The sequence below is a fragment of the Tursiops truncatus genome, chromosome 14 (assembly GCF_011762595.2).
Source record: "Tursiops truncatus isolate mTurTru1 chromosome 14, mTurTru1.mat.Y, whole genome shotgun sequence".
Taxonomy (NCBI): Eukaryota; Metazoa; Chordata; class Mammalia; order Artiodactyla; family Delphinidae; genus Tursiops; species Tursiops truncatus.
This window is the reverse complement of record NC_047047.1, coordinates 30,011,074-30,034,729: the sequence shown is the minus strand read 5'-3', so window position 1 is coordinate 30,034,729 and position 23,656 is coordinate 30,011,074. Positions and strand designations below refer to the sequence as shown.

At 44.3% G+C, this 23,656-nt stretch overlaps 1 protein-coding gene across 5 annotated transcripts in view; it reads right to left on the bottom strand.

The window, feature by feature from the left end:
* Positions 1–21,883: 21,883 nt before the first annotated feature.
* The window catches only part of C14H2orf42 (chromosome 14 C2orf42 homolog), a 42,518-nt gene continuing 40,745 nt past the window's right edge, over positions 21,884–23,656 (bottom strand). For all 5 annotated transcript variants that reach the window (XM_019943209.3, XM_073791278.1, XM_019943208.3 and 2 more), the window contains one exon: positions 21,884–23,036. In XM_019943209.3, coding sequence (XP_019798768.1) covers positions 22,828–23,036 — 209 coding nt within the window. In that variant the 3' untranslated portion in view covers positions 21,884–22,827. The remainder of the gene's footprint in view (positions 23,037–23,656) is intronic.

Sequence of the window (23,656 nt, the reverse complement as noted above, 5' to 3'; positions counted from 1 at the left end):
GATTAATGAGTCAGCCCCCGGAGAGCTGATCTACTCTTCGCGTGTTAATAAATCAGGTCTTGAGCCAGGCAAGGCTGAGGGCCAGTCAGACTAAGCTCTGAGGTGAGTTGACACCACGGGGAATCTCTGTGGATGGCCGGCCAGTCTTTACAGTGGTGACCCCATTCTGCCTCCCTTCACACACTTCTACGAAGTTCCTAGACTGTTCAGGGGCTCAAATAGGAGAGAGGACAGTTAGCTAAAATCCTGTTTTATTGCATCACAAGAGGCCTCTCTTCAGGCACTTCCAGGCCCCTACTTTGGAGGGAAAAGCCTTCTGTACATTCAGTAAAAGATAGTTATGTAGGAAGCCAGGGCGGAGGATGCCTTCAGTTACAGTTCAGTGGGACACGTTGCTCCCACTTCCTGTAAAGCCAGTTTCTACACGTGTGTTCCCTGCCTCCCCCACTCCCTGGAAGTCCAGCATTAAAAGAAATCAATGCAGGTCTCTCACGTTAGTCAGCCAAAGGATAAGAAATGATTCTTTCCTGACTCAGAGGGATGGGCCTAACACCCCAACACTGGCAACTACATGAACCAAAGAGGAAGCCGGCGGGGGGGGGGGGGGCGGGAAAGCACGAAGCTGACCTCATTTGGTGTCCTTTCTGACAACTCCCCCGACCCCTGCAGTGTCCTTAGGGTTCAACTCTTCCCTGGAAGAGCTCCCTCCTGTCTGGTCGTTATGGTGACCCTCTGCCCCACCTGGACCATGTTCCTGTGACCACTTGGGCTTTGAGAAAAAGAGTGAGAAAGTTGAGGGCTGCTTATTAGTCAACATCACTCTTTTCCTGTTGGCAGCATTTATATTATTAACCATCTTCTGAAAAGCCTTTTTCCTCTTTTTCAGGGGGTGAGGATATATTATCTGTATTCTGGTTCATTCATTTGTTTATTCACTCAATCGTGCCTGTTGTATGCCAGGCATAGTAATGGATATGGGGACAAAAGGTAAGACTCCTGGTGTCTGTCTTCAGGTTCATCACTCACAAAGGATCTCCCCTTTCCCTGGCTACTTTTCCACCTCCCCACTTCCTCCTCTTCCTCCTCTCAGTGCTTAAAGATGACATCTCCTGAGGCTTTTTCCTTTGGTCCTCTTCTTTTCTCCTGCGTGCCTTCCTTCACTCCCATAAGTCCAATGCCACCACAGTGCAAAAGTCTCTGAAATCCTACCCCCAGTTTAAAACTCTCTCCTGGCTTACATAATTGATTTTCCAACAACTGACCAGTTATCCTGGATGTCCTACAGTAACTCAATTAATATGGTCCAAGAAAACAATTCTCTAACTTTCCATCACTCCCACCCCATCCTGCCTCATGCCTCCTGACCACCTTATCCTCCTGACTTGAATGCTTATGTGAGCATAAACACTCTTTCCCAGGATAAAAAGTATGGTTTGTTTGACTCATTACCCATGGCCCTGCCTTTCCATAGCCAATCAGTGGTCAGTTTCTATAGATTCTACAGCCAGGCTGTGTCCCACAGATGTCTCTTTATTTTCATTCCCACCTCCACCCTGGCTGAGTCTCTCCTGGACTGCTAAAAGGCCTTCTATCTGGTTTCCATGCTTCTGGCGTTTCCTCTTTTTAATGCAGAGCTCCCAGCATGCCTTTTTCTTATCTGCAAAGTCTTCAGGGGTTCACCACTATCACCAGAATAAAATGCAGAATCCCAAACCTGACATCCAAGGCCTCATCAAAACAGCCCTGTCCTTTCCCACATATCCTACTTTTCCTCAACACAGGCCCTGAGCTTCAGCCAAAATGAACCACTATTTTCTCTTTTTTGGCTCATACTGTTTGTTCCACTTAACATGCTTTCCTAACTCCTATTTCTCCCAGTCTAAATCAAAGCCCAACTCAGATCCTTCCTATTCCATGAAGACTTTCTTTTCTCCCAAATAGTTGAATTGTTTTTTCTTCTCTAAAGAATCACAGCCCTCAATGTGTACCTGAGCCACTCATCTTGTTTTGTCTTAACTCTCCTAATGAAGCAGAATCTTGAGGCAAGAAGAGTTGATTTCCCCTGGCTGCATCTTCCAGGGCCTAGCACAGAGCCTTATATAGAGTAGCAAAAAAAATGAAGTAGAAAGAGCAGGAGCTTAGAATGAGAAGGCCTGGTTACTAACCGTTAAACTTAGGTCACGTCACCTAATCTTTCTCAGCCTGTTTCCTTATCTGCTATTTCCTACCTCATGGGGTTTACTGTACATCAAGTAGATATATATGTGAAAGGCTTTCTAGATAGCAAAAATAACCTACATGAATTTATTTCGTCAATAATATCAATATTTATTTCATTGAAAGGGAAAAGGTTAAGGGAACATGGGAAGATAATTCAGGAATAAGAAAGCACAGTGGTAAGCATTATCATAGAGGGCTTCTACTAAGTTGCCTAAAGATTCTCCCCTCCGATTGCACCTGGTCACATGGTGGAGACAAAGTCATCAGGCCCACTCCTAGCATGTGTGGGGCTTGGGACAAGCATGTAAATGGAGGCCCATATAGCATATGCCACATACCTTCATGACAACAAAGTTGCAAAATATGAGTGAAACTATGGTTTTATACAATTGAAAGTCTCACCAAAGTCGACTGAATTTAATTACTTTTACATATATTGGAGTATACTTTGATAGACTGGTAATATAAAGTAATAAACAGAAACTTAATTCTTAAATTATCATACGTTCCATAAAATTATTTTTCTTGTACTCATTTTGGCAAAACCTCTAAAGATGTGTTATAAGTGTAAAATATACACATGGATTTTGAAGACTCATTTACAAAAAAAAAAAGCAAAATATCGCATTGATAATTTTTGTATTGTTTACGTATTGAAATGATAATATTTTGGATACACTGGGTTAAATAAAATATATTATTAAAATTAATTTCACCTATATCTTTTACTTTTTAAGATGTGCTACAGAAAATTTAAAGTTATGTTTTTAGCTTGTGTTATATTTCTGTTGCATAGTGCTGACCTAAGGATTAGAAATTAAAATGTATTTGAAGTGTATAAAATTTGAATAATTCATAAAATTTTAAACTAATGTAAAATATTAAAAATTATTTTTCATGTTTTTACAAATATTTCTTCTAAGATATTGAAAAATATTAAAATTAAAAGGAAAAATATAAATTATAATTAATGAATATCAAACACTGAAGTCAAAATTATTTAAATGAATTCAAAATTTTATTTAATTTTTTAAAAGTTTAAACATAATGACATATTTCTATAAAACCAGAACTATTTATAATTCTAGGAATATATACATATTGACTTACAAAGAATTATGCATGTTACAAATACATTTATGTAAATTTAAGAGTAATATGAGTCTTTTAATATTGCAAAAGTTCATTTCCTAAGGTGTCATATGCAATGCTGTGAATATTTGGTAAGTCATGACTATGTCTGTAACCATGAACTAGAACACAAAGAAAGAAAATTGATAATCTGCACTACTGGGAAACCGTACTTTATTTTGCAAGAATCTGTTGTATCTCTGCTATGGTATGTTGATGGTAGAGAAGGCCTTATCCTAATCCCCAGAATTTGTGAATATGTTGTCTTTTATGGCAAGAGAAACTTTACAAGTGTGGCTAAGGTAAGGATCCTGAGTGGGGGGATCATCTTTGTGGGCCCAATGTAATCACAAGGGTCCTTATGAGGAGAAGGCAGGAAGGTCAGAGAGAGAAAGATAGATTGGAAGATTATACATCACTGGCTTTGAATATGGAGGATGGGGCCATAAGCCAAGAAATACAAGTGGCCTTTAGAAGCTAGAAAAGGCAAGGAAACAGATTCTCCTCTAGAGCTTCCAGAAGGAACCGAGACCAGCTGACACCTCAGTTTCAGGACTTCTGATCTCCAGAACTGTAGGATAATAAACTTGTGTTGTTTTAAGCCATTAAATTTGCGGTAATTTGTTACAGCCGCAATAGGAAACTAATACTCCTGCTAGCTGAGAAGGATCCAACAATTAATTTGTTTTTTCTCATAATAAAGTGGTCTGTTCCTCATATCTTCCCTGAACCCCAAAGCAATCTTCCAACACAGAGGCACACAACCCACAACCTTCAGAGCATCTGGATGCAATCCCCTTTTGTGTTGAGGACACAGGTTAACAGGTGGAGAAGAGTGTTTCCAAAGGCCTGAATACAGTTAGTCATAGGAGTAGGTGTTTAGGGTTATGAGAGGGACTGGACTGGAACTGAATACAGGATCCTGAGTGACAGAGATTCCTGTGAGTTCTTTAAATAATTTATTATTTTATGTGTTTGTGATACATGGGGTCCTCTAAAGTATAGGTTACAGAGTAGGCACTTCTTGCTTTAGTCTAAGCTCTAAAAGTAACAATTTGTTACAATTCAGTAACAAAGCAGGAAAGAGTGAATTAGTTGGGTTTTGTTTGTTTGTTTGTTTAGCACTGGTCTAATTAATTTCAAATCTAGAAGCAAAGGCATTGACAGAAGACCTCTTTTTTTATGCCTGAAAGATCATAGAATTGTCTTGTAAAAGTTTGCAAACCAATAGTTTGATGATACTCAATGGAGTAATTCTAGAGTTATTCCTTTAAAGGCTAGAACAAGGAAAGAATGCTCACTATTTTAAAACACTGTTCTAGAAATTCTAGCCACTGCAGTAAGAAAAAGAAATAAGATATTTGAAAGAAGACAGAAGTGTCAATATTTTCAGATGATATGCTACTTTACCTGAAAATATTAGAAAAATTTCTGAAAAACCACTAGCATTAATAGGCAAATTCTTGATTATGTATATCCCAATTACAAAATATCTACAAAATAAACATACACAAGTGATAGATTTTCTATATGCCAATAATATAGTTAGAAAATACAATGGTAAAAAAAAACCCAAAACCCTCAGAAACATGCAGAGCCTATGTGAAGAAAACTATCAAACATTACCTAAAGACTTAAAAGAATAACTAGAGAAACATTCTGATTTGCATGGAAAAACTAAATATTATTCCAATGTGTGTGTTTCCAATACCACCAAATACTTCTCTAATTCTTAGTGGACACTGACTACAATTTAACTCAATTCTGACACTATCTTCCTGGAGGTGGTATCAGATCCCTCAGGTTAAGGGCTCAGTCCCACAAGACTGCTCCCACTTCAGACACCAATTGCAAGTCCAGGTTGCTACCTGTGCTTCTGAGTGACCAGCTATAAATTGGGAGGCTCTCATGACCCCCTCCTTGGGTTCAATTAGTTTGCTACAGTGGGTCACAGAATGCAGGAAAACAATTCACTTACTAGATTACTAGTTTATTACAAAGGATATTAAAGGATAGGAATGAACAGTCAGATGAAGAGATGCATGGGGCAAGGTTTGGAAGGGTCCAGAACACAGAAACTTCTGTGCCCGTGGAGTTTGGCATATGCCACCCTCCTGGCAAATAGATACATTCTGATTAAGCAAATTGGAAGCTCTCTAAATCTCATCCTTTTGGACTTTTTATGGAGGTTTCATTACATAGGTGTGACTGATTAAATCATTGGCCATTGGTGATTGACTTAACCTCCAGCCCCTCTCCCCTTCCTGGTGGGTGGGACTGAAAGTTCCAACCTTCTAATAACTCGGTTGGTTCCCCTGGCAACCAGCCCTCATCCTTAGATGCTTTCCAAAAGTCACCTCATTAACATAAACTCCAGGGGACTTCCCTAGTAGTCCAGTGGTTAAGACTTCTCCTTCCAATGCAGGGGGTGTGGGTTCGATCCCCTGTCGGGGAGCTAAGATCCCGCATGCCTCACAGCCAAAAAAAACAAACAAACCAACCGAAACATAAAACAGAAGCAATATTGTAACAAACTCAATAAAGACTTTAAAAATGGTCTACATCAAAAAAATCTTAAAAAAAAAAAAACAAATACACATAAACTCCAGTGTGGTTCAAAGGGGATTGTTATGAATAACAAGACACTTTTTTGCTCTTATCATTTAGAAAAAAATTCCAAGCATTTTAGAAATGGGATGAAGACAAATATATTTTTTTATTATAAATCACAATAACCCAATTACAAAGATGTCAATTTTTCTCTGTGGTAAACTGAGAAATGGTGCCCTCAAAGGATATACACGTCCTAATCTCTGGAACTTGTAAATGTTACCTTATTTGGAAAAACAGTCCTTGCAGATGTGATTAAATTAAGGATTTTGAGATGAGGGGACTGTCCTGGATTCTCCAAGTGAGCCCCAAATGCCATCGCAGGTGCCCTTATGACATAGAGGCAGAGGGAGATTTGGCACACACTGAGGAGGGGATGATGTGACCACGGAGATCAGGGTGATGCAGAATTTTATGTTATATGTACATCTGGTTAGAGAAATAACTTGAAAGACAGATCAAAAGTTAGCAGTAATTTTTTGCAGTGGGACGAGTATGGGCTATCTATATTTTCTTCTTTTTTACTTACCTGGATTTTTTTTAAAAACAATAAACATGCATTGGTTCTAAAAAAAAGTATTTAAATTTATGTGATTATTCTATTTAATTAGGAGCAATCAAAGTATCTTCAAAGTCAAGGAAGGCCAGTAGCCACCAGAAACAAGAGGCAATGAATGGACTGATTCTCCTCTACAGCCTCCAGATGGAGTGTGGTATTGTTGACACCTTCAGTTCTACCCAGTGACACTGATTTCAGACTTCTGGCCTCCAGAACGATGAGAATTAATTTCTCATCGTTGTTGTTAAGCCATAAAGTCTGTGGTAATTTGTTATAGCAGCCATAGGAAACAAATACATCCTCAAATGGATGTATAAATTAAATATAATTCAATTTTTCATCCAATTCCATTTTTCTGGAATCTGGAAAAATTATTCTAACATTCTGAGAGAATAAGAAAATCAAAATGGCCAATACATTCTTGAAAAAAGAACTGTAATGAAGAAGGACTTATACCAGTAGATATTTAAGTGTACGTTAATGAAATTGTGATTACTACATGAGAATAGAGAAGCCAATCTGCAGAACAGAATAAAGTCTAAAGTCAAATCCATCTATACATATATAAGGATTCAGAATATGATGAAGACAGCATTTCAAACTGGTGGGGTAAGTGTGGCTTGTTCAGTAAAGGATGTGATGCTGGGCAATTTGCTAACTACCCATTTGTAAAAAAAAAATAATAATTTAGATTACTTACCTCATACCATGTATCACCATTAATTCCAGAAAGACTAAATATTTATGTGTAAAAATATCTACCCAGAGAGAATTTTTAATAAATTATTGTAAATCCAAAGGATGACATACTAGGCAGTCATTTAAAACAATGAGAAAAATATTTTATGACACGGAGAGATGATTGCAACAAAAAAGCATGTACGGTACCATTCCATTCAGAATTGTATATTATATGCACATTTGGTTAGAGAAATAACTTGAAAGACAGATCAAAAGTTAGCAGTAATTTTTTTCAGTGGTACAATTATAGGCTATCTATATTTTCTTCTTTTTACTCATCTGGATTTTTTTTAAACAATAAACGTGCATTGGTTCTGAAAAACAGTATTTAAATTTATGTGATTATTTAATTAGGAACAATCAAAGTATCTTCTTTTTCAAGATTAAATTCTAATATGCCCAGTTGTAAGGTATATTTTTTCACTGAGCACCTACTATCTCTCAAGTTCTTTGTATATTATTTAATCTTTCACAATAATGTTATGGGACAGGTAATAAAAATATAAAATAATCCCCATTTTATGGATGAGGCATTGAAGGCCTAAAATCAAGCATCAGACTAGGATTTGAAGGCACATCTGTTTTTTTTGCTTTTAAAAAATTAATTAATTAATTTTTGCCTGCGTTGGGTCTTCGTTGCTGCTCACGGGCTTTCTCTAGTTGCGGAGAGCAGGGGCTACTCTTCGTTGCGGTGCGCAGCTTCTTATTGTGGTGGCTTCTCTTGTAGCGGAGCACAGGCTCTAGGTGTGCAGGCTTCAGTAGTTGTGGCACGCGAGCTCAGTAGTTGTGTCTCGTGGGCTCTAGAGCGCAGGCTCAGTAGTTGTGGCGCACGGGCTTAGTTGCTCCGCAGCATGTGGGATCTTCCTGGACTAGGGCTCAAACCCGTTTCCCCTGAATTGGCAGGCTGATTCTTAACCACTGTGCCACCAGGGAAGCCCGGTACGTCTGTTTTTAAGGTCCATGCCGTCATTTGTAATACCAAAAGACTGGAAATAACCTAACTGTCCATCAGGTGAACCAGTTAAATTACAGTACATTCATACAATGTAAAACTCTGCAGCCATAAAAATAAAAATGCGAATGCTCTCTATACACTTATAAGGAAATGTTTCCAAGACATAAGTGTTAAGTCAGGGGAAAACCCAGCAAGGTGCAGGAGGTGTGCACAGCATGGCACCATTTATGTTAGAATGGAGTAAAGAAGAGTATATGCCTGTTTTAGATTGTATATGCATAAAAACATCATTAGAGGGATCAACAAAAACCTAGTAACAGAGTTATCTATTTGGGATGGGGGAAATGGACAGATGGGGCACAGGAACAGGAGAGAGACTTTTCACTATTTACCTTTTTATACTATTTTAGTTTTGAGCCATGTATATGAATTACCAATCCAAAAAAGTAAATACATATAAACATTTTAAAAGCAGAATAAAATTTAAAAAAACTCCTGTCCTTTCTGCTCTTCCACATGCCTTAGACATCTTTGGAAGGCAGTCTGCATCCGCTTTTCAATGAGACACGCAGGGCAGCAGGCCTCTGCACTCCTCCGGTGGCTAGAACAACAGCGTCAGCACACAGACCAGGAAGACCGCCTGGCCAGCAAACTGCGCCAAGCCAAGCACAACCTCTTTCCTTATCCCTGACTTAGAAAAACAAAACCAATACACAAATCCTCTCATCAGCATTTCTGTAGCCAGCTGTTAACCAATCCTCTTCCTGCCCTTTACTCTTTCTTTTCTTCCTTTTTCCAGAAAAACCTGGAAAGCTCTGCAAAACTTTGTAAAAGGACTTACTAGCTCTGGCTGCCTTGTTGTTTTCCTTCTCTCCTTTGGCCTGTGTCATCCTCTCAGGCAAGGGCTGCAGTCTGACTTCCTGCCAGTTCGCCTGCTGGGTTCATTTCAGTGTCTTAAAAAAAAAAACAAAACCAAAAAAAAACCCAACTATATTTCCCTGAACCTACAAACCTCAAGTTAGAGGTCATTATGTTCAACTTCATCCGAAGTAGAACATCCCAGCTGTAAAATTTAGCAGAGTAAATGTATTTGGTTTTAAAAACACAATCCCTTGGTTCCACTTTGTCTATCCAATCAACTTGGAGCGACAGCTCTCATAAAATATCTGCTCTTGCTAAGAATCCCACGGGGCAGGTCTATTTGTGTGTGGAGTTTAGCAGAGCAGAGGGCCCCAGTAAATTTCCATTTAGTAATTCAGTGACTGTCAATCGACACCTAATATGTATCCATGGCTGTCCGAGGCCCTGGGCTGGGGACAAAAACAAACATGACACTCAGCTCCAGCCCTCAATCTCTAATAACCCTGTTAGGGCACCTTCAGTTCATTAATGTGTCTGGACTCGTTCGTTTTGTTCTTTAAATCCATTTGCAAGGTAACGACTATACCACTAAGTTGTGGACATTTTCATGGTTAGCTGTGTGTCAGAAATATGATGTACAAGAATGGCTTTCTCCAGCCTCTCCCTTTTTTAAGATTTTGGGGAAATAGCTTTTACATTACAAAGATCAGAGTCAGAGTTCAAACTCTAGGTAATGTACTCCACACAAGATTCTCTAACCTTTTAGGGTGTTAATTAGTTGTAACAGTGTCAGAGCGTTCAGCTTTCATTAGCTATAATTCCTTGGCTCATATGCAGGAAATTTGAGACATATGTCAGGTGCATTCAATGAAAGGTTCTGCTCAAATCAAATGTGAGTCTAAAAGCAAGTCATTCTCAGTGACACTGAGCTTGGCAGGGAGTCAGGTGTCTAGAACCATACCATATACCTCCCCTGAGGGTGCTGGGCCAGAACGCTGCCATCGAGCGAGTGATGCTAAATTTGCTGGGAACACGGGGCAGAAGGCCCTACGGAGACTGCAGGACCGCTCCCTATTACACGGTGTACAGCATCACCACGAATGCTACCATGAGATTCATTCTGTGCTGGCTTATTCTCAGAGGAAAACCCCAACCAGATTGAGAATAAGGAACGCCACAGACCGAAAGCAGCAGCCAGAAGCTACTGCACCACTGTGGCTTCCACAGATACATACAAAACACACTGGCAGGAAGGAGTGTTGTGTTTCTCAGGTTTCCTGTCAGGACATCCTGGCTTGAAACACAGTTTGTCACTGAAAAATATAAGCTAATCGACAGATGGGAAACTGCCAGATTGTGTCCTTGAGAATCTCAGAAATCTGTCAGCTTGCAAAAGACAGCTCAAAAGCACGTATGAAAATCACCCATTTCCATTAATAACAGGTAGATTTTCTTCCAGGTAAAGAAGAACATGGGAACATGGGGGGTATGAATTGATTCAAGGAATATGGCTTGGGGAAGGTTCCATGTATGGATCCTGAGCAGCAGGGCCCTGTCGGTTTTTTTTTTTTTTGGCTGTGCCTCAAGGCTTCTGGGATCTTAGTTCCCCGGCCAGGGATCGAACCTGCGTCCCCTGCAGTGGAAGCACAGAGTCCCAACTACTGAACCACCAGGGAATTCCCAGGGCCCTGACTTAAACAGCCTTGGACCAAATTTACAATAATATTTGACAAACTCAGGGACTTCCCTGGTGGTCCAGTGGTAAAGAATCCGCCTTCCAATGCAGGGGATGTGGGTTTGATCCTTGGTTGGGGAAATAAGATCCCACATGCTGCGGGGAAACCAAGCCCAAGCGCCACAACTACTGAGCCCACACGCCACAACTAGAGAGAAGCCTGTGTACCACAACAAAAGATCCCACACGCCTCAACAAAGATCCTGTGTGCTGCAACTAAGACCGGACGCAGTCAAAAAGGTAAAAAGAAAAAAAGAAAAGAAATTGTTAAAAAATAAAAAAGATTTGACAAACTCAGGGTACAAGCATTACAGCATAAGGTGGTAGGCCCCATTTTGCTTGTGATTCTGAAGATCACCTGTGAATTCCCCATTGCCCCATGGACTTTGCTACCCGCATTGAACAGTTCAGTTCAGCATAACAGTATAAGGCTATATATTGAACACTATAAGCCATTTCCCCGGGAGAACTGCAAGATAAAAAAGGATCCATTAAAAGGAGAGCGTAGGCCAGGGCCCTGTACTCCAGGTTTGTCAAGCTCCGGATTACACAGGGCACTCATACGTTAATTAATTTATTCAGTTACTCATTCAACAAACATTTATAGAACACCTCTGAGGTTGCAAGCACTATGCTAGGTACTGGGAATGCAAAGGTGCATAAGACCCAGATCCCTGTCTTTGAGAAGTTTACGGTTAAATGGTGGAGAGCCAAGAACACCAACACTTAACAGTAAGGCAGTATGTGGATGTTTGCACAGAGTGTGCCTGCCCTGTTCCAAACGTGGTGGCACAAAGAGAGTTAGGAAAGAGTGATCAGAGACTGCGATGCTCGAGCTGAAAACCTGAAGAGTAAATACGAGCCAGCCGTGGGAAGCAAGGGAAGGAAAGAATGTTCAGGCAGTGAGACCAACATGTGCAAAGGTAGAAGAGAGAGAGTAGGCATGGCTGTGTGCAAGGAGAAGAGAGGGTGGGGTGGAAGAGACGAGGGTGGATGAGGAAATTAGAACCAGGTGACCAAGGCTCTTGCTGTCATGCTTAGGCAGAGGCTGGGTCTCACGTTTGTTTTGTCCCCCATGGGGCTCAGAGACACTGGTAGATACATATTAGTTGCCAATAAATATCTGAAGACAATGAGGGGCCGCTGATGGGTTTTAAGCAGGGGAGTAACATGACCAGGTCTGCATAGGAGACAGGCATCTCCGGGGAAGACCTGAAGAGGCTTAGAGTGGAGGCAGGAAGACCATGGACGCACCTGCAGTGACTGAGGTAAGAGACGAAAATGGGCTGAACTAAGGTAATACCAGTGGGAGTGGAAAGAAATGGGTGGACACAGGATGGGTACATCATACAGGAGAGAGGGGGCTGCCGGTTTTAGATCAAAGAGTATGGATATATTTATCTTGTCTCATGGGCACTGCCAGACCACATGCAGAAATCATTGGTCAACCTGAAGATTCTTCAAAACCAGAGACTGAGACTATAAAGCTGGTGGTGTCCACTGCCCATTGCTGTGTCTGGGTGAGATGCCACTTCTCAGGTCCCCACAGAACTTCTCTTGTGCTTATACCCACTGCCTCTTCTGTGCAGAGGAAGCAAAAAGGGAAAACACTGTTCAGAAAAGAAGAACACCTAATTATCTTTAAGTGACCAACCTCTGTCCACATGAAGAGGTTGGGTTATAAATGAAGAGGCCTCCATCTCTTTACAGAATGTCTAAGGGAACAACAGGGATCAATTCAAGTCCTTCTCGCACAGAAGAGGAAGCCAGAACTCCAAGAGGGAGAGACACTTGCCCAAGGCCAGAGCTAGAGAGGAACAGAGATAGCCAAGAACACAAGTGTCATCCCCATTCGGCCCCCCCCCGCCCAATAGAGGAAGTCCTTTAACTTTCCCCCAACCTTATCATTAACAGAGGGGGGAAGAGGAGGGGAGAGGTGAAGCCAGGAACATAAGCTGAGCCAAGTTCAGTTACGGGCCACACCCACTTCCCCAGCTTCAAAGAGAACAGAGATGACTACGGACTTTGACACTTGCAGGTCGGTGCAGACTTTTGAGGCCCTGTTGTACATCCCTCAGCCTTGTTCCAGTGGGTACTGTCTGTTAACACTCGTAGTCACACTATCCACCTTTGAGCTCTCCCTCCTCAACCACAAGCTTCTACTTCCTTGACTATTCTGTCTTATCATGCTCATCAAAACATTTTCAGAATGCCAATATTTTCGTCCCAATTTCACACGTGGCACCAAGAAGGAGTATGATAAACTTTATAGCTCTGAAAGCCTCGGTCAGAAAACAGTGCTGTGACACACAAGGTGGGCAGGCTGAGATCCCTCCTCAACTTCGTATCTCCAGCCTCACAGCCCCATCTGTGAACAAGGAACCTCCTGAGGAAACACATGTGGTCTCTGCAGATTCCACAGCCACCCTGTCTCAAGACCTGACTTCCCCCCCTCCCCTCCCCCAACCCCTGAGCAGGAAAAAGAGCAGAGAAGGTGCTTCTTTAGCTCTTTCCTCTTCCCCACTTAGCTCTATCACGTCTCACGAGGTCAACACCTATGTTCTTAGAACCATATTTAGGGGTTTAGGGTACAATTCTGTTTTCCTCTATCATTGCACCTGGTTTTTCTGGCTTTCAGAAGAAGTGTCCCATTCACAGATCGTGGCTTATTTTTCCGCAGGCGGTGGGTCATATTCACAGACAAATTTTATCTCCTCGGTCACAACTTGGTCAGCTCCCCCAACTCACAGAAAATGATCAAAGACTATGTGTACTTTTACTTTTATATTAGCTTGCACATAATTCATTAAAAATTTAGAAGAAAAACACCTCAGCACATCCTCCAACCTCCCCACCCCTTGCTTTAATTTTCTCCACAGCACATCTGACATACTGTATAGCCCTTCATCTAACCCTCCTTCTTTCCCTCCCTCCTTCCTTCTCTTCTTTCCTTCCTTCCTTTCATAGTCTTTCTTTCTCCTCACTAGAATGTAAACTTTTTGAAGGTAGGGCTTTTGTCTGTTTTGTTCATTTCTATATCCCTAGGACACAGCTCAGCGCCTGGCACATAGTAGAAACTCGATGAATGTTAAACGAACAAACTGTTGAATGAACAGTTGATTTTCCTTCCTTTTCTCTGGAGCCTACCACTCCCTCTTCTGCCACAACAGTGTTTTTTATCTAACAGCTAAGAGATCAGATGACCATGTACTTTATATCAGCTCTAGAGGGGAACTTCACTGAAACGGCAGTGGGTATGTCTTCTCCACCTCCAACATCTCCACCTATTGAAATCGTATCCATTTGTCAAGTCCTACCGAACTCTTCTGTAGCACCATCCTTTAACCTCCTACAGTAATCTCCCCTGCCTCTGAAACCACAGCACTCAATGCCTGCATCACTCATCTAGAATTTAGCACCTTCTGCCTTATGCTGATAATATAATTTTCCTGAATGTGACTGCAACAGGAAGGTCAACAATAAGACAAGGGTAGTATTTCCTTGGCAAAGCTGGCTTCCTGCCCCTGCTCCCCTTCCTTCTACCTCTTTCCCACAGATCCCCACTTAGCAGTGCTTATCTTGCTGAATTGAACAAGGACCCAGATCTGGGCCTTACACTTTCAGGCTGGCCCATGTGAAGGGACCCACCTCTCAAACACCTATTAACCAAGTACACACAGAGGTCGCAGGGCATATAAACCAAATGCCAGTGTACTGATGCATACCAAGGAACAATGGACATTCTATGGACTAGAATGCTTGAATTAGCCTGACTAGCTGATCTGTTCCTCATGGGCTAAAGAGTGCTTGGTTAACAGGGACTCAGAACAAAAGTAACCGACCTAAAGTCACCTCTCTCCTTTACGGCAGGGCCCCCCTTCCCTGCTACAGGAGCAGTCTGACCAAGGCAATCACAGCGCTCAAGTCCCCTTAGTCAAGACCTGCCCTTCCTCAGGCAGTACCAGGCCCACTTCTTTACTTCAGAGGATGGCCAAGTCCCTTCTGCTCAGTTCTCCAAACTGCTTTATAACTTAACCTAAATTACAACCACTTTCCAGCCCTTCTTTCCTGAGATTGCTCCCAGACACCTGATTAGTGTTCAGAGTGTCCTCCAACATTTGGGCAACAAATTTACAGACACGTTCTAGGTTTACTTTCATGGAGAGCTAATCATCCATTACATGTGGGTTTTACTGGTCTGAAAGCAAACTTATTTCCTTTCACTTAGGTATACAAGCTACATTGACAAAATAGAAGACATTTCTCCAAATAAGCACCTGAGGGCCCATGCCTTGTAGATTTCAGCAAGTTCCTGTGATAGTATAGAAAGGACTGCTTTGGCAGCAAAGAGGAAGAAAAAAAACACCCTCCATTTAAAGTGGCCCAGGGTGAACTAACAAGGCTCATCTGCTTTTTTTAAAAAAATTAATTAATTAATTAATTAATTTATGGCTATGTTGGGTCTTCGTTTCTGTACAAGGGCTTTCTCTAGTTGTGGCAAGCAGGGACCACCCTTCATCACTGTGCACGGGCCTCTCACTATCGCGGCCTCTCTTGCTGCGGAGCACAGGCTCCAGCCGCGCAGGCTCAGTAATTGTGGCTCACGGGCCCAGTTGCTCCGCAGCATGTGGGATCTTCCCAGACCAGGGCTTGAACCCGTGTCCGCTGCATTGGCAGGCAGATTCTCAGCCACTGCGCCACCAGGGAAGCCCCCATCTGCTCTCTTGATCTAAAACACAAAAGCTATCTGCCTTGCTCAAAACCAAAGAGTATGTACCTACAAAGTGCTGGGTTTTGAGGAATGACTCCAAAATACCTGGGCCCTTATTAGTTTACCTTATCTTGGGAATTTCTCTATCTTTTGCTCTAGCCAAGTTCAAGAATTTACAAAAAGAAAGAAAAGAAAAGAAAATGGAAAGGGGACTTCCGTGTTTGTTGTCTTTCTTTTGTCTCTTGCAGTTTCACATACAACTTAGCAGTGAGTATGGGCTGCCATTCTCAGGACATAACACAGAGAACACAGACCCCCCTGGAGGTAACAGTGAATCTAACTTACACAGGCACCACATTTCTGCCCTTCGCACCATTGACTGGCAAATGAGCAATGGTTTGTAGATAGAGCAGGTGCAGGAGAGGTGGCTCCTGCCAGATGGTGCTAAAAAAAGGCCCAAGTCTGATACACAAGAGTCCTTCCATTAACCCATCCATGACCAAGGCAAAGTGTGTGGGTGGGGTTGGTCTTTCTCTGACTTTTGGGGCTTCTAGAGTCTCAAAGGGTACCTTAAGTGTTCCATTGCTTAACCTGGTTTTGCCTTGATACAAATGGCAGGGGTGGCCAAGAGACAGGGGATATAGAGAGGAAGCCTTTAGTGTAATATGCCTTCACTCATACCTTCTAGATGGTCCTGAGCTTCTCATACCCCAGAAAAGGGCTGACTAGGTACTGCCGCTTTCCTGTCGGAGTCCTGCAGTGGAACTTTAGTATGGCCTCTGAGAGCACTTCGTCTACCATATTCTTGCTGTAAGATGTGATGCATTCTTGCTGTAAGATGTGATGCCATTTACCCTGCTGAACCTCCTCTATATAAAGAGATAATTCCACCTAGCTCACACGACCAGCTGTGGGAATCTAATGAGATAACTTGTGTGAAAAGGCAAATACAGCCTCCGATACATGCTAAATAAGCACTCCAGGATACATTAGTTTTCTTCTTTCCAGGAGATAGTCTTGCATTCTGTTTACTCAGACCAACTTCCTATAAACTACTGGAGGCTAGCTTGTCCCCAGGGCTCGGGCCATTCCAGGAAAGATGTCTTGACCATAACAGTGTAACACGAGATGAAAAATTCCAGGAAGGGGCAGCTAGAGGAGAAAGACAACAGAAGGGTGCCACAAGGCAGAGTGTGCCCTAGACAGGGCTCCCAGCAGGAAATCCTGCGGCTTCTCACTTCAGCAGTATCACAGATGCTTGGGCCCAGAGAAAATCCCCCCAACCACCCTTCCCTAAATTCTGACCAGACCCCAGGTTCAACTCATCAGATCATGGATGAACCCTCTGCCTTTTCCTCCAAACGCACTGGGCAGGCTGTGGAGCTAATGCTAGGAAAAGGGAAGCTTCTGTCCATTAAAAATCAGTACAGGGAACCACACAAAGCCTTTTGTTTTAAGGACTACCCTGGGATTAATGGCCCTGAAAAGTGGCTCTAAGGACCCGGTGAGAAAAAGTGGAAAAGCAATTTTTATATTTTGACTGACCGACTACCACGTGCTAGACCAGACTAGTGAGTCTGTGGAGTGGATATTTTGCAAAGGAGAAAAGCGACAGAGATATGAACGACTCGCTCAGGGCAAACAGGCTGGCTAGAGCCCACGCTCCCTCTCGTTCCCCACCTGGCAAGACAGCCAGGGTGAGGCTCGGCCAATACCGGGAAAACGGGAGGGGCCCGGGTCCCCGGGCGCAGCTGCTCGTTCCCTGCAGAGCCGCGCGGTCTGCAGCTCAGGGTGCGGCCCGGCCCCACGTGCCCCGCCGCCCCGGCGGACCCGTGGGCAGGAGTCCAGGATCGGCCCCGCCCGCGCGAGGGTGCCAGGAAGTCGGTGCCCGACCTCAGAGCTGATCTGAAGGCACCTGGGGCACGCCTGGGGGCCCGGCCGGCTAACGACCTCGGGAAGGCCTCGCGCCGGACCGCCGGCACCCCTCCCCTCCCAGCTCGCCTCGTCAGCACCTTTCCCGCAGCCCGGCCCACCCCAGCCCCACAGTGGGTCACGAGGCAGCGCCTGAGCTTCGTCGCCGGGTGCGGCCCGGTCAGTCCCGGCCGGGCCAGCGCTCGGCGCCAACCCCCGCCCCCGCCGCCGCCCGGCGCGCGCCACGTCCCCGGCCCCGCCCCCGCGAGCCACGCGGGGAACCCCGGTGACGTCACCGTCCTCCAGCTCTCGCCTTCCCGCGCTCTCCAGAAAAGACGCGAAGGTGGTGACGTGTCCTGGGGTTTAATGCGGCTGCGCAAGAGACGTCCGCAACAGAACGTCCTGCGGCGCCGCCTGGTGGAAGAAAAGCACCAAACCCGCCGGAAAAGGCGGAGCGGGCGAGAGGAGAACGTGACTGACATCAGCTCGCGGAGCCGAGGGGGCGGCTGCCGCGTGACCAGCCCCCGCCCTCGGCACCGGGAGCCTTTCTCTTTCTCTTTTTTTTTAGTACAGTGTGGAAGCTTGATTATTATGCCCCTTCTTTTAAGGTTAAAACCTCGCCTTTTCTCAAACTTATCAACATAAGTTATATTGCTATAGAAAATTTGGGGGGGAAAAATAAAGGAAAAGATATGAAGATAAGGAATAGCAGTACCCCTTTTCATATTTACTCCCAGACTTTCTTTTACTTTAATCTTGCTGTATGTCAGTGTAAGTACAAAAGCTCTTAAGGAGGGACAAAAAGCAGCAAAGCCAAGTTAGAAAAACACTGTAGAGACTTCCCTGGTGGGGGCAGTGGTCAAGAATCCACCGGCCAACGCAGGGGACACGGGTTCGAGCCCTGATCCGGGAAGATCCCACATGCTGCGGAGCAACTAAGCCTGTGCGCCACAACTAAGCCTGCCAGCCACAACTACTGAGCCTGCCTTACCTACAGTCTGTGCTCCGCAACAAGAGAAGCTACTGCAGTGAGAAGCCCGTGCACGGCTACAGAGTAGCGTCCGCTCACCACAACTAGAAAAAACCTGCGCACAGCAATGGAGACCCCATGCAGCCAAAAGTAAATAAATAAGAAAACACGGTAGAAGAGAGAAGTGCAGAATAGGCGAGACGAAAGGGTAATAGTATTTAATAAGCGTTTAACAGACTATCTTATTTACTCTGCACATCATCCAGACGAGGAAACTGGGGCTCAGAGAGTTAAATAATTTGCCCAAGGTTGCACTGTTAATAAGCGGGTAGCAGAGTGGGAGTTTGAACCCAGGGGTTAAAATCTGAACCTTAAGATGGTGGTCTAGGGAGAAGGGCGAAAAACGGCAGGGAACATATATGGTAGCAGACTGGCTTTGTACTTCTGTAACTGTCGATGGGAACTAGTTCCTAGGAACATGGCTACTGCCTCCATCAGTTGGATCAGGTTTGCAGGAGCGTGCCGTAAAGCAGCCCAGACTAATATGCTGCCTTGAAACACCTGGCTATATGCAAGGGCCACTAGTTGCAGAGTGTCACCGACCTCCAGCACTGCCAATGAAAGGTGGGGGTCAGCACCTGCTCAGGTATTAGGTCCTGCAACTCAAAGTGAGGCTTGCAGTCCAGCAGTGTTTCTTCAGTCCATCAACTTTCTTTATTCAGCTTGATGTTACAAATGCGGAGTCTTGGACCCTACCCTGGAACTTCTGAATGAGAATATGCTTTCTAACTAGATCCCTGGGTGATTCCTATGCACACTAAAGAACTGTTGTTATCATGTCACCCTGCTCCCTTGGTGATACAGGTGGGATGGTAGAAAGATGTGAAGGGAGCTTGTGGCGCTGGATGGTGGGAGGGCTGGGATAGGGAGGAGGTTTTGGTTTTCTGTTTTGGCTGTGCCACGTGCCCTGTGGGATCTCAGTTCCCCGACCAGGGATTGAACCCAAGGCACGGCAGTGAAAACCTGGAATCCTAACCACTAGGCCACCAGGGAACTCCCTGTAAGGGGGTCTAAAAAGAGGATCAAATACGGAGTATCAGCAAATCTCACAAGATGTGAAGGAAGAAAACTAGGAAATCAGAATCTGGGAGATTAAAAAACAAAAAAGAGTATGTTGAGGGGGGAAGCAGGTCCATCTTGGGAAAATGCACCAAAAAAATAGACACAAGGGCTGTTCTCTGTGACTGACTTTTCTATGTTGTCTGTGACTTTTGCCTGAGAGGGTCCATTCACTCGAAGGGCTGGAGGAGGGCAGTCCCTGCCCATTCCCTCACCTTCAGCACATAGAGTGGGATTTCTCTGAATTCTAGTGGAGGGCAAATTTTGGCCTGTTTCTGACATGGGACACCAGGCAGTGACAGCAGAGTGCTTCTTGGATGACATATACAGGTTGTACTCTGTAAGCGGCCAGGCCTGGGGGCTGGTGTGGGTGCATGTGTATGCACATGTGGGCTGGAGGGAAGGGAAGTGATTGGCAGATCAGACATGACAAGAATCAGTGAAAGATGGGGTGGACATATGCGACTGGAAATTGCTAGGCCCAGAGAGTCACAGAGCTGATGACATCTGGTACCTTGAGAGAGCCAGGTGGCAGGCCTACAGAACTCCACTTGGGTGCTTCTTGGAGTCAGATTTTCTGGAGGCCTCTGAGTGGCCTATCGCTCCTCTAAATAGTAAGTAGCAAGCTGTTGAGATGATAGCAGTTCTGGTAGAGGCAGGTGTGAACCAAAGTGTTCTGGGTGTAGGAATAGCAAGCTGCTCTCATGATGCCCATCATGTTAGGGCCCCCCGCCATGTTGCCTGGAGGGGGAGTTAAGATGCCATCCATCTCAGACCCATCAATACACTCAGTCTGAGGACGGTCCGTCTGTCTGTGCAGTAGACAGGAGGCTGTGTGGACCTGGAGGGTCTTGCGCTGCTCACTCCAGAACACAAATAGTGGCTGCAGCGTGGGAAAGCAGCAGGTGGGCAGCCCTCAGAGCTGGGAGATTCCAACGCCTAATGGAGGTGTGCAGTGGATGGTACAGATGGGAGCATGTATGGGTGGGTGCAGGGTTTGAAGAACACTGGACCGTTGGGAGTAGCTAGGACCACTCTACTCTTCTGGCATGGGGCAAGTCTGAAATGAGGTCAATACTGATGGTGTCCCAAAGGTGTCTGGATGCTGGGAGTGGGTGTAGCGACCCTACTGGTACTCCTAGGACCATGCTTGACCTGGTAGAGAGGGTATCAATGTAGAAAAGGTCAATGTAACTCTGAACCCCATTTCAGATTTTGATGAACTGTGTTGGTGGGCTGGGGTGGTCCTGGGTGGAAGATCTTGGCGCTTGAGCGGGGGCCTCTTGGTGAATTATTTGCCCCAGGCATGTGTCTTATGGCTCCTGTGGTTCTTCTGGCCCCTGTGGTTGGAGTCAAGTACTGCTAGACCCAGCCAGGATTTGCCTGTCACTCACAGGTTTGGCTTGATCAAAAAGCTGTGACTGATGTCCTCAAAGTACTGAGGTTGAAAGACTTCTCAGAATAGGCCAACCACTGTGTTTCCTCGGGTGTTTTTGCTTTTAAAGCAAACACTCTGCCGCACCTAGTTTTAATTTCTCCTCTTCTCTATACCTATCCAAGCCCTTCCTCTCCTTTATTTTATTTTATTTTGTCCATGTGGCACGGTTTGTGGGATCTTAGTTCCCCGACCAGGGATCAAACCCATGCCCCCTGCAATGGAAGCGTGGAGTCCTAACCACTGGACTGCCAGGGAATCCCCACCTTCCTCTCCTTTAAAGCCCAGCACAGGTCTAATTCTCCATGGACCTCCGGACTGTCCTCAAGGATTTTCCCCATTGTCAGAAGCACTTGGGAGCTCTCCACACAGGCTAGCTCTTCAATCGTAGATAGACAACCCTTAATTTCCCTACCCATCCCCCTCTTGTAGGGGCACAGCTCCCCCTTTCACCAAAAATGATCACAGACTCCCCCACCCCCACCCCAGTTAGGCCCAGCAGAGCCTTTCTTTTGGGGATTTTGGACGTTGGATCAGGGAGAGTAGAGCAGTCAGTCCTGCTCTATAGTGTGGAAGTGAAAGCCATACTTTCAGGTGCATTAGGAGCCAGAATTCCTACCAGAAGGAGATGCTCTGTGCTGAGAGTGAAGCCTCAGGAGAGGTGGAGATGGGTCAGATAGACCCTGGCTGCAGGGGTTCTGAGGCCTAGCCACACCCCAGCTCCACCCCAGGATGGTTGTCTAGCCCTATTTTAATGTCCATGAACCAGTCATTCGTTCGCATTTTGCCTGAGCTGGTTAGAGTTGGGTTTTTGTTATGTGCAAACAAAAAGCCTACCTAAGGACTTTTCTTGTCTTCCCAAGGACAGTGAATTATAAGGAATTTATATTATAAGGCAACATGACACAGTGGAAAGAACATGCACTTTGGAATAAAATGAAACATTTTTAATGCTGTTTCCAGCAAGATACTTAATCTCAAAGAGACTGTTTAAATTCATAAAAGAAGGGGTGATGGCTAAACTCAAAGAATGATGAGGACTAAATGAGAAAAATGATCAAATGAGAATCTAAATGAAAATGCCTGGGATGTAGTAGGCAAACAGGAAATGTTCATTCCCTTCTTTTCTCCTTAAAGGCAGGCTTTCATTCTGTGTCTTTCAGTGTATCTCCATTCTGTGATCAATGAATTAAAAAAATAGGAATTGAATTCTACCACCTGTTAAACTTTTTGGAGAGTAAAGAAGGAAAGAAATATCAAGAAAGCAAGCAATTACAAGCATTAGTTTGAAATGTCAAATACTGCCTTGACACCTGGATCTCTTTTTCCTGTTTTACTATCACCTGAATCTCCCGAAAGGTTTATAATTTTATAATTAGGCCAACATGAGATATAATTTGGAAAAACTAGTGACACTGTGCTTTGAGAAGAGAATAAAAGGGCATGACTGGAATTCTGCCAGGATGATCATCAACATTCTGCCCTAACCAGGGTAATATTAACTTTCCAACACTGTTGGTGTAAGGCAAGTGCTGCTAACTTCTTAGAGAATTAGGAAAAGGTTGAAACAAACTCTAAAGGTGAGTCCTTCGAGAAGGTATGTGGGCTGGTTTTCTTTTTGTTCCTTCAAAAACTAGCCAGGAATACCACCCAATTTATAATGAAGACTATACACAGCAGCACCAAAAGGGCTATATGTACAAGAAGAGTTTTTCTTCAACAGAATCCACTTGAATGTGTTGAGAAACCGCATCTTAGCTAAGAGTAGTTCACTAAGGAACAGAGCCATCTAAGTGCCTAACTAGTATTTAAAGTTGTCAAAGGGTGGGGATGTGCAAATTTAGCAGCGAAAGACTCTCTTGTTTTGCCTCAAGGGAAAGTGATGGTGGTCAGAGGGGCCAGTTCCAAGGGCTGGTCCAGGGGGGGCCGCTGTTCTTGGTACTCCGCCACATGCCCATTGCGGTGGTGACCATACTCAAACTTGATCCGCAGCTCGCCAATCTTGGATTGGGGAAGAATATCTGGAATCCACTCAATGATGAAAGGTGTTGGCTCCTTTTGATCTGGGGAAGTGTTGCCTGAAGAAAAAAAAAAAGAAAAGAAAAAAGACTGATTAGTACAATTCCAAAATAAATTTGAGTCTGGACAGGACTTCCCTGGTGGCACAATGGTTAAGAATCTGCCTGCCAATGCAGGGGACATGGGTTCGAGCCCTGGTCCGGGAAGGTCCCACATGCCGTGGAGCAACTAAGCCCGTGTGCCACAACTACTTAAGCCCTCGTGCCACAAATACTGAAGCCCGTGTGCCTAGAGCCCGTGTTCCGCCACAAGAGAAGCCACCACAACGAGAAGCCCGCGCACTGCAATGAAGAGTAGCCCCCGCTCGCCACAACTACAGAAAGCCCGCGCGTAGCAACAAAGACCCAATGCAGCCAAAAATAAATAAATAAAATTTTTAAAAAATTGAGTCTGGACAGATCTTACCCTGTTCACAAATTTTAAAAGGAAATGAAAAAGAAGTTAAAAAAAAAAACTATATGAGGAAAAAAAAGGCGCGGGGGGCCAACAAGAAGAATCAAGGGAAGGGAAAAGTGACCACTGCTGTACCTATCCAAAACAAAGTTTCAGGGAGCTGTCTGGCATCCTCAAATAAAATAAGACCCAGCTTTTATGAAAATAGGGCCAAAAGAATCACAAG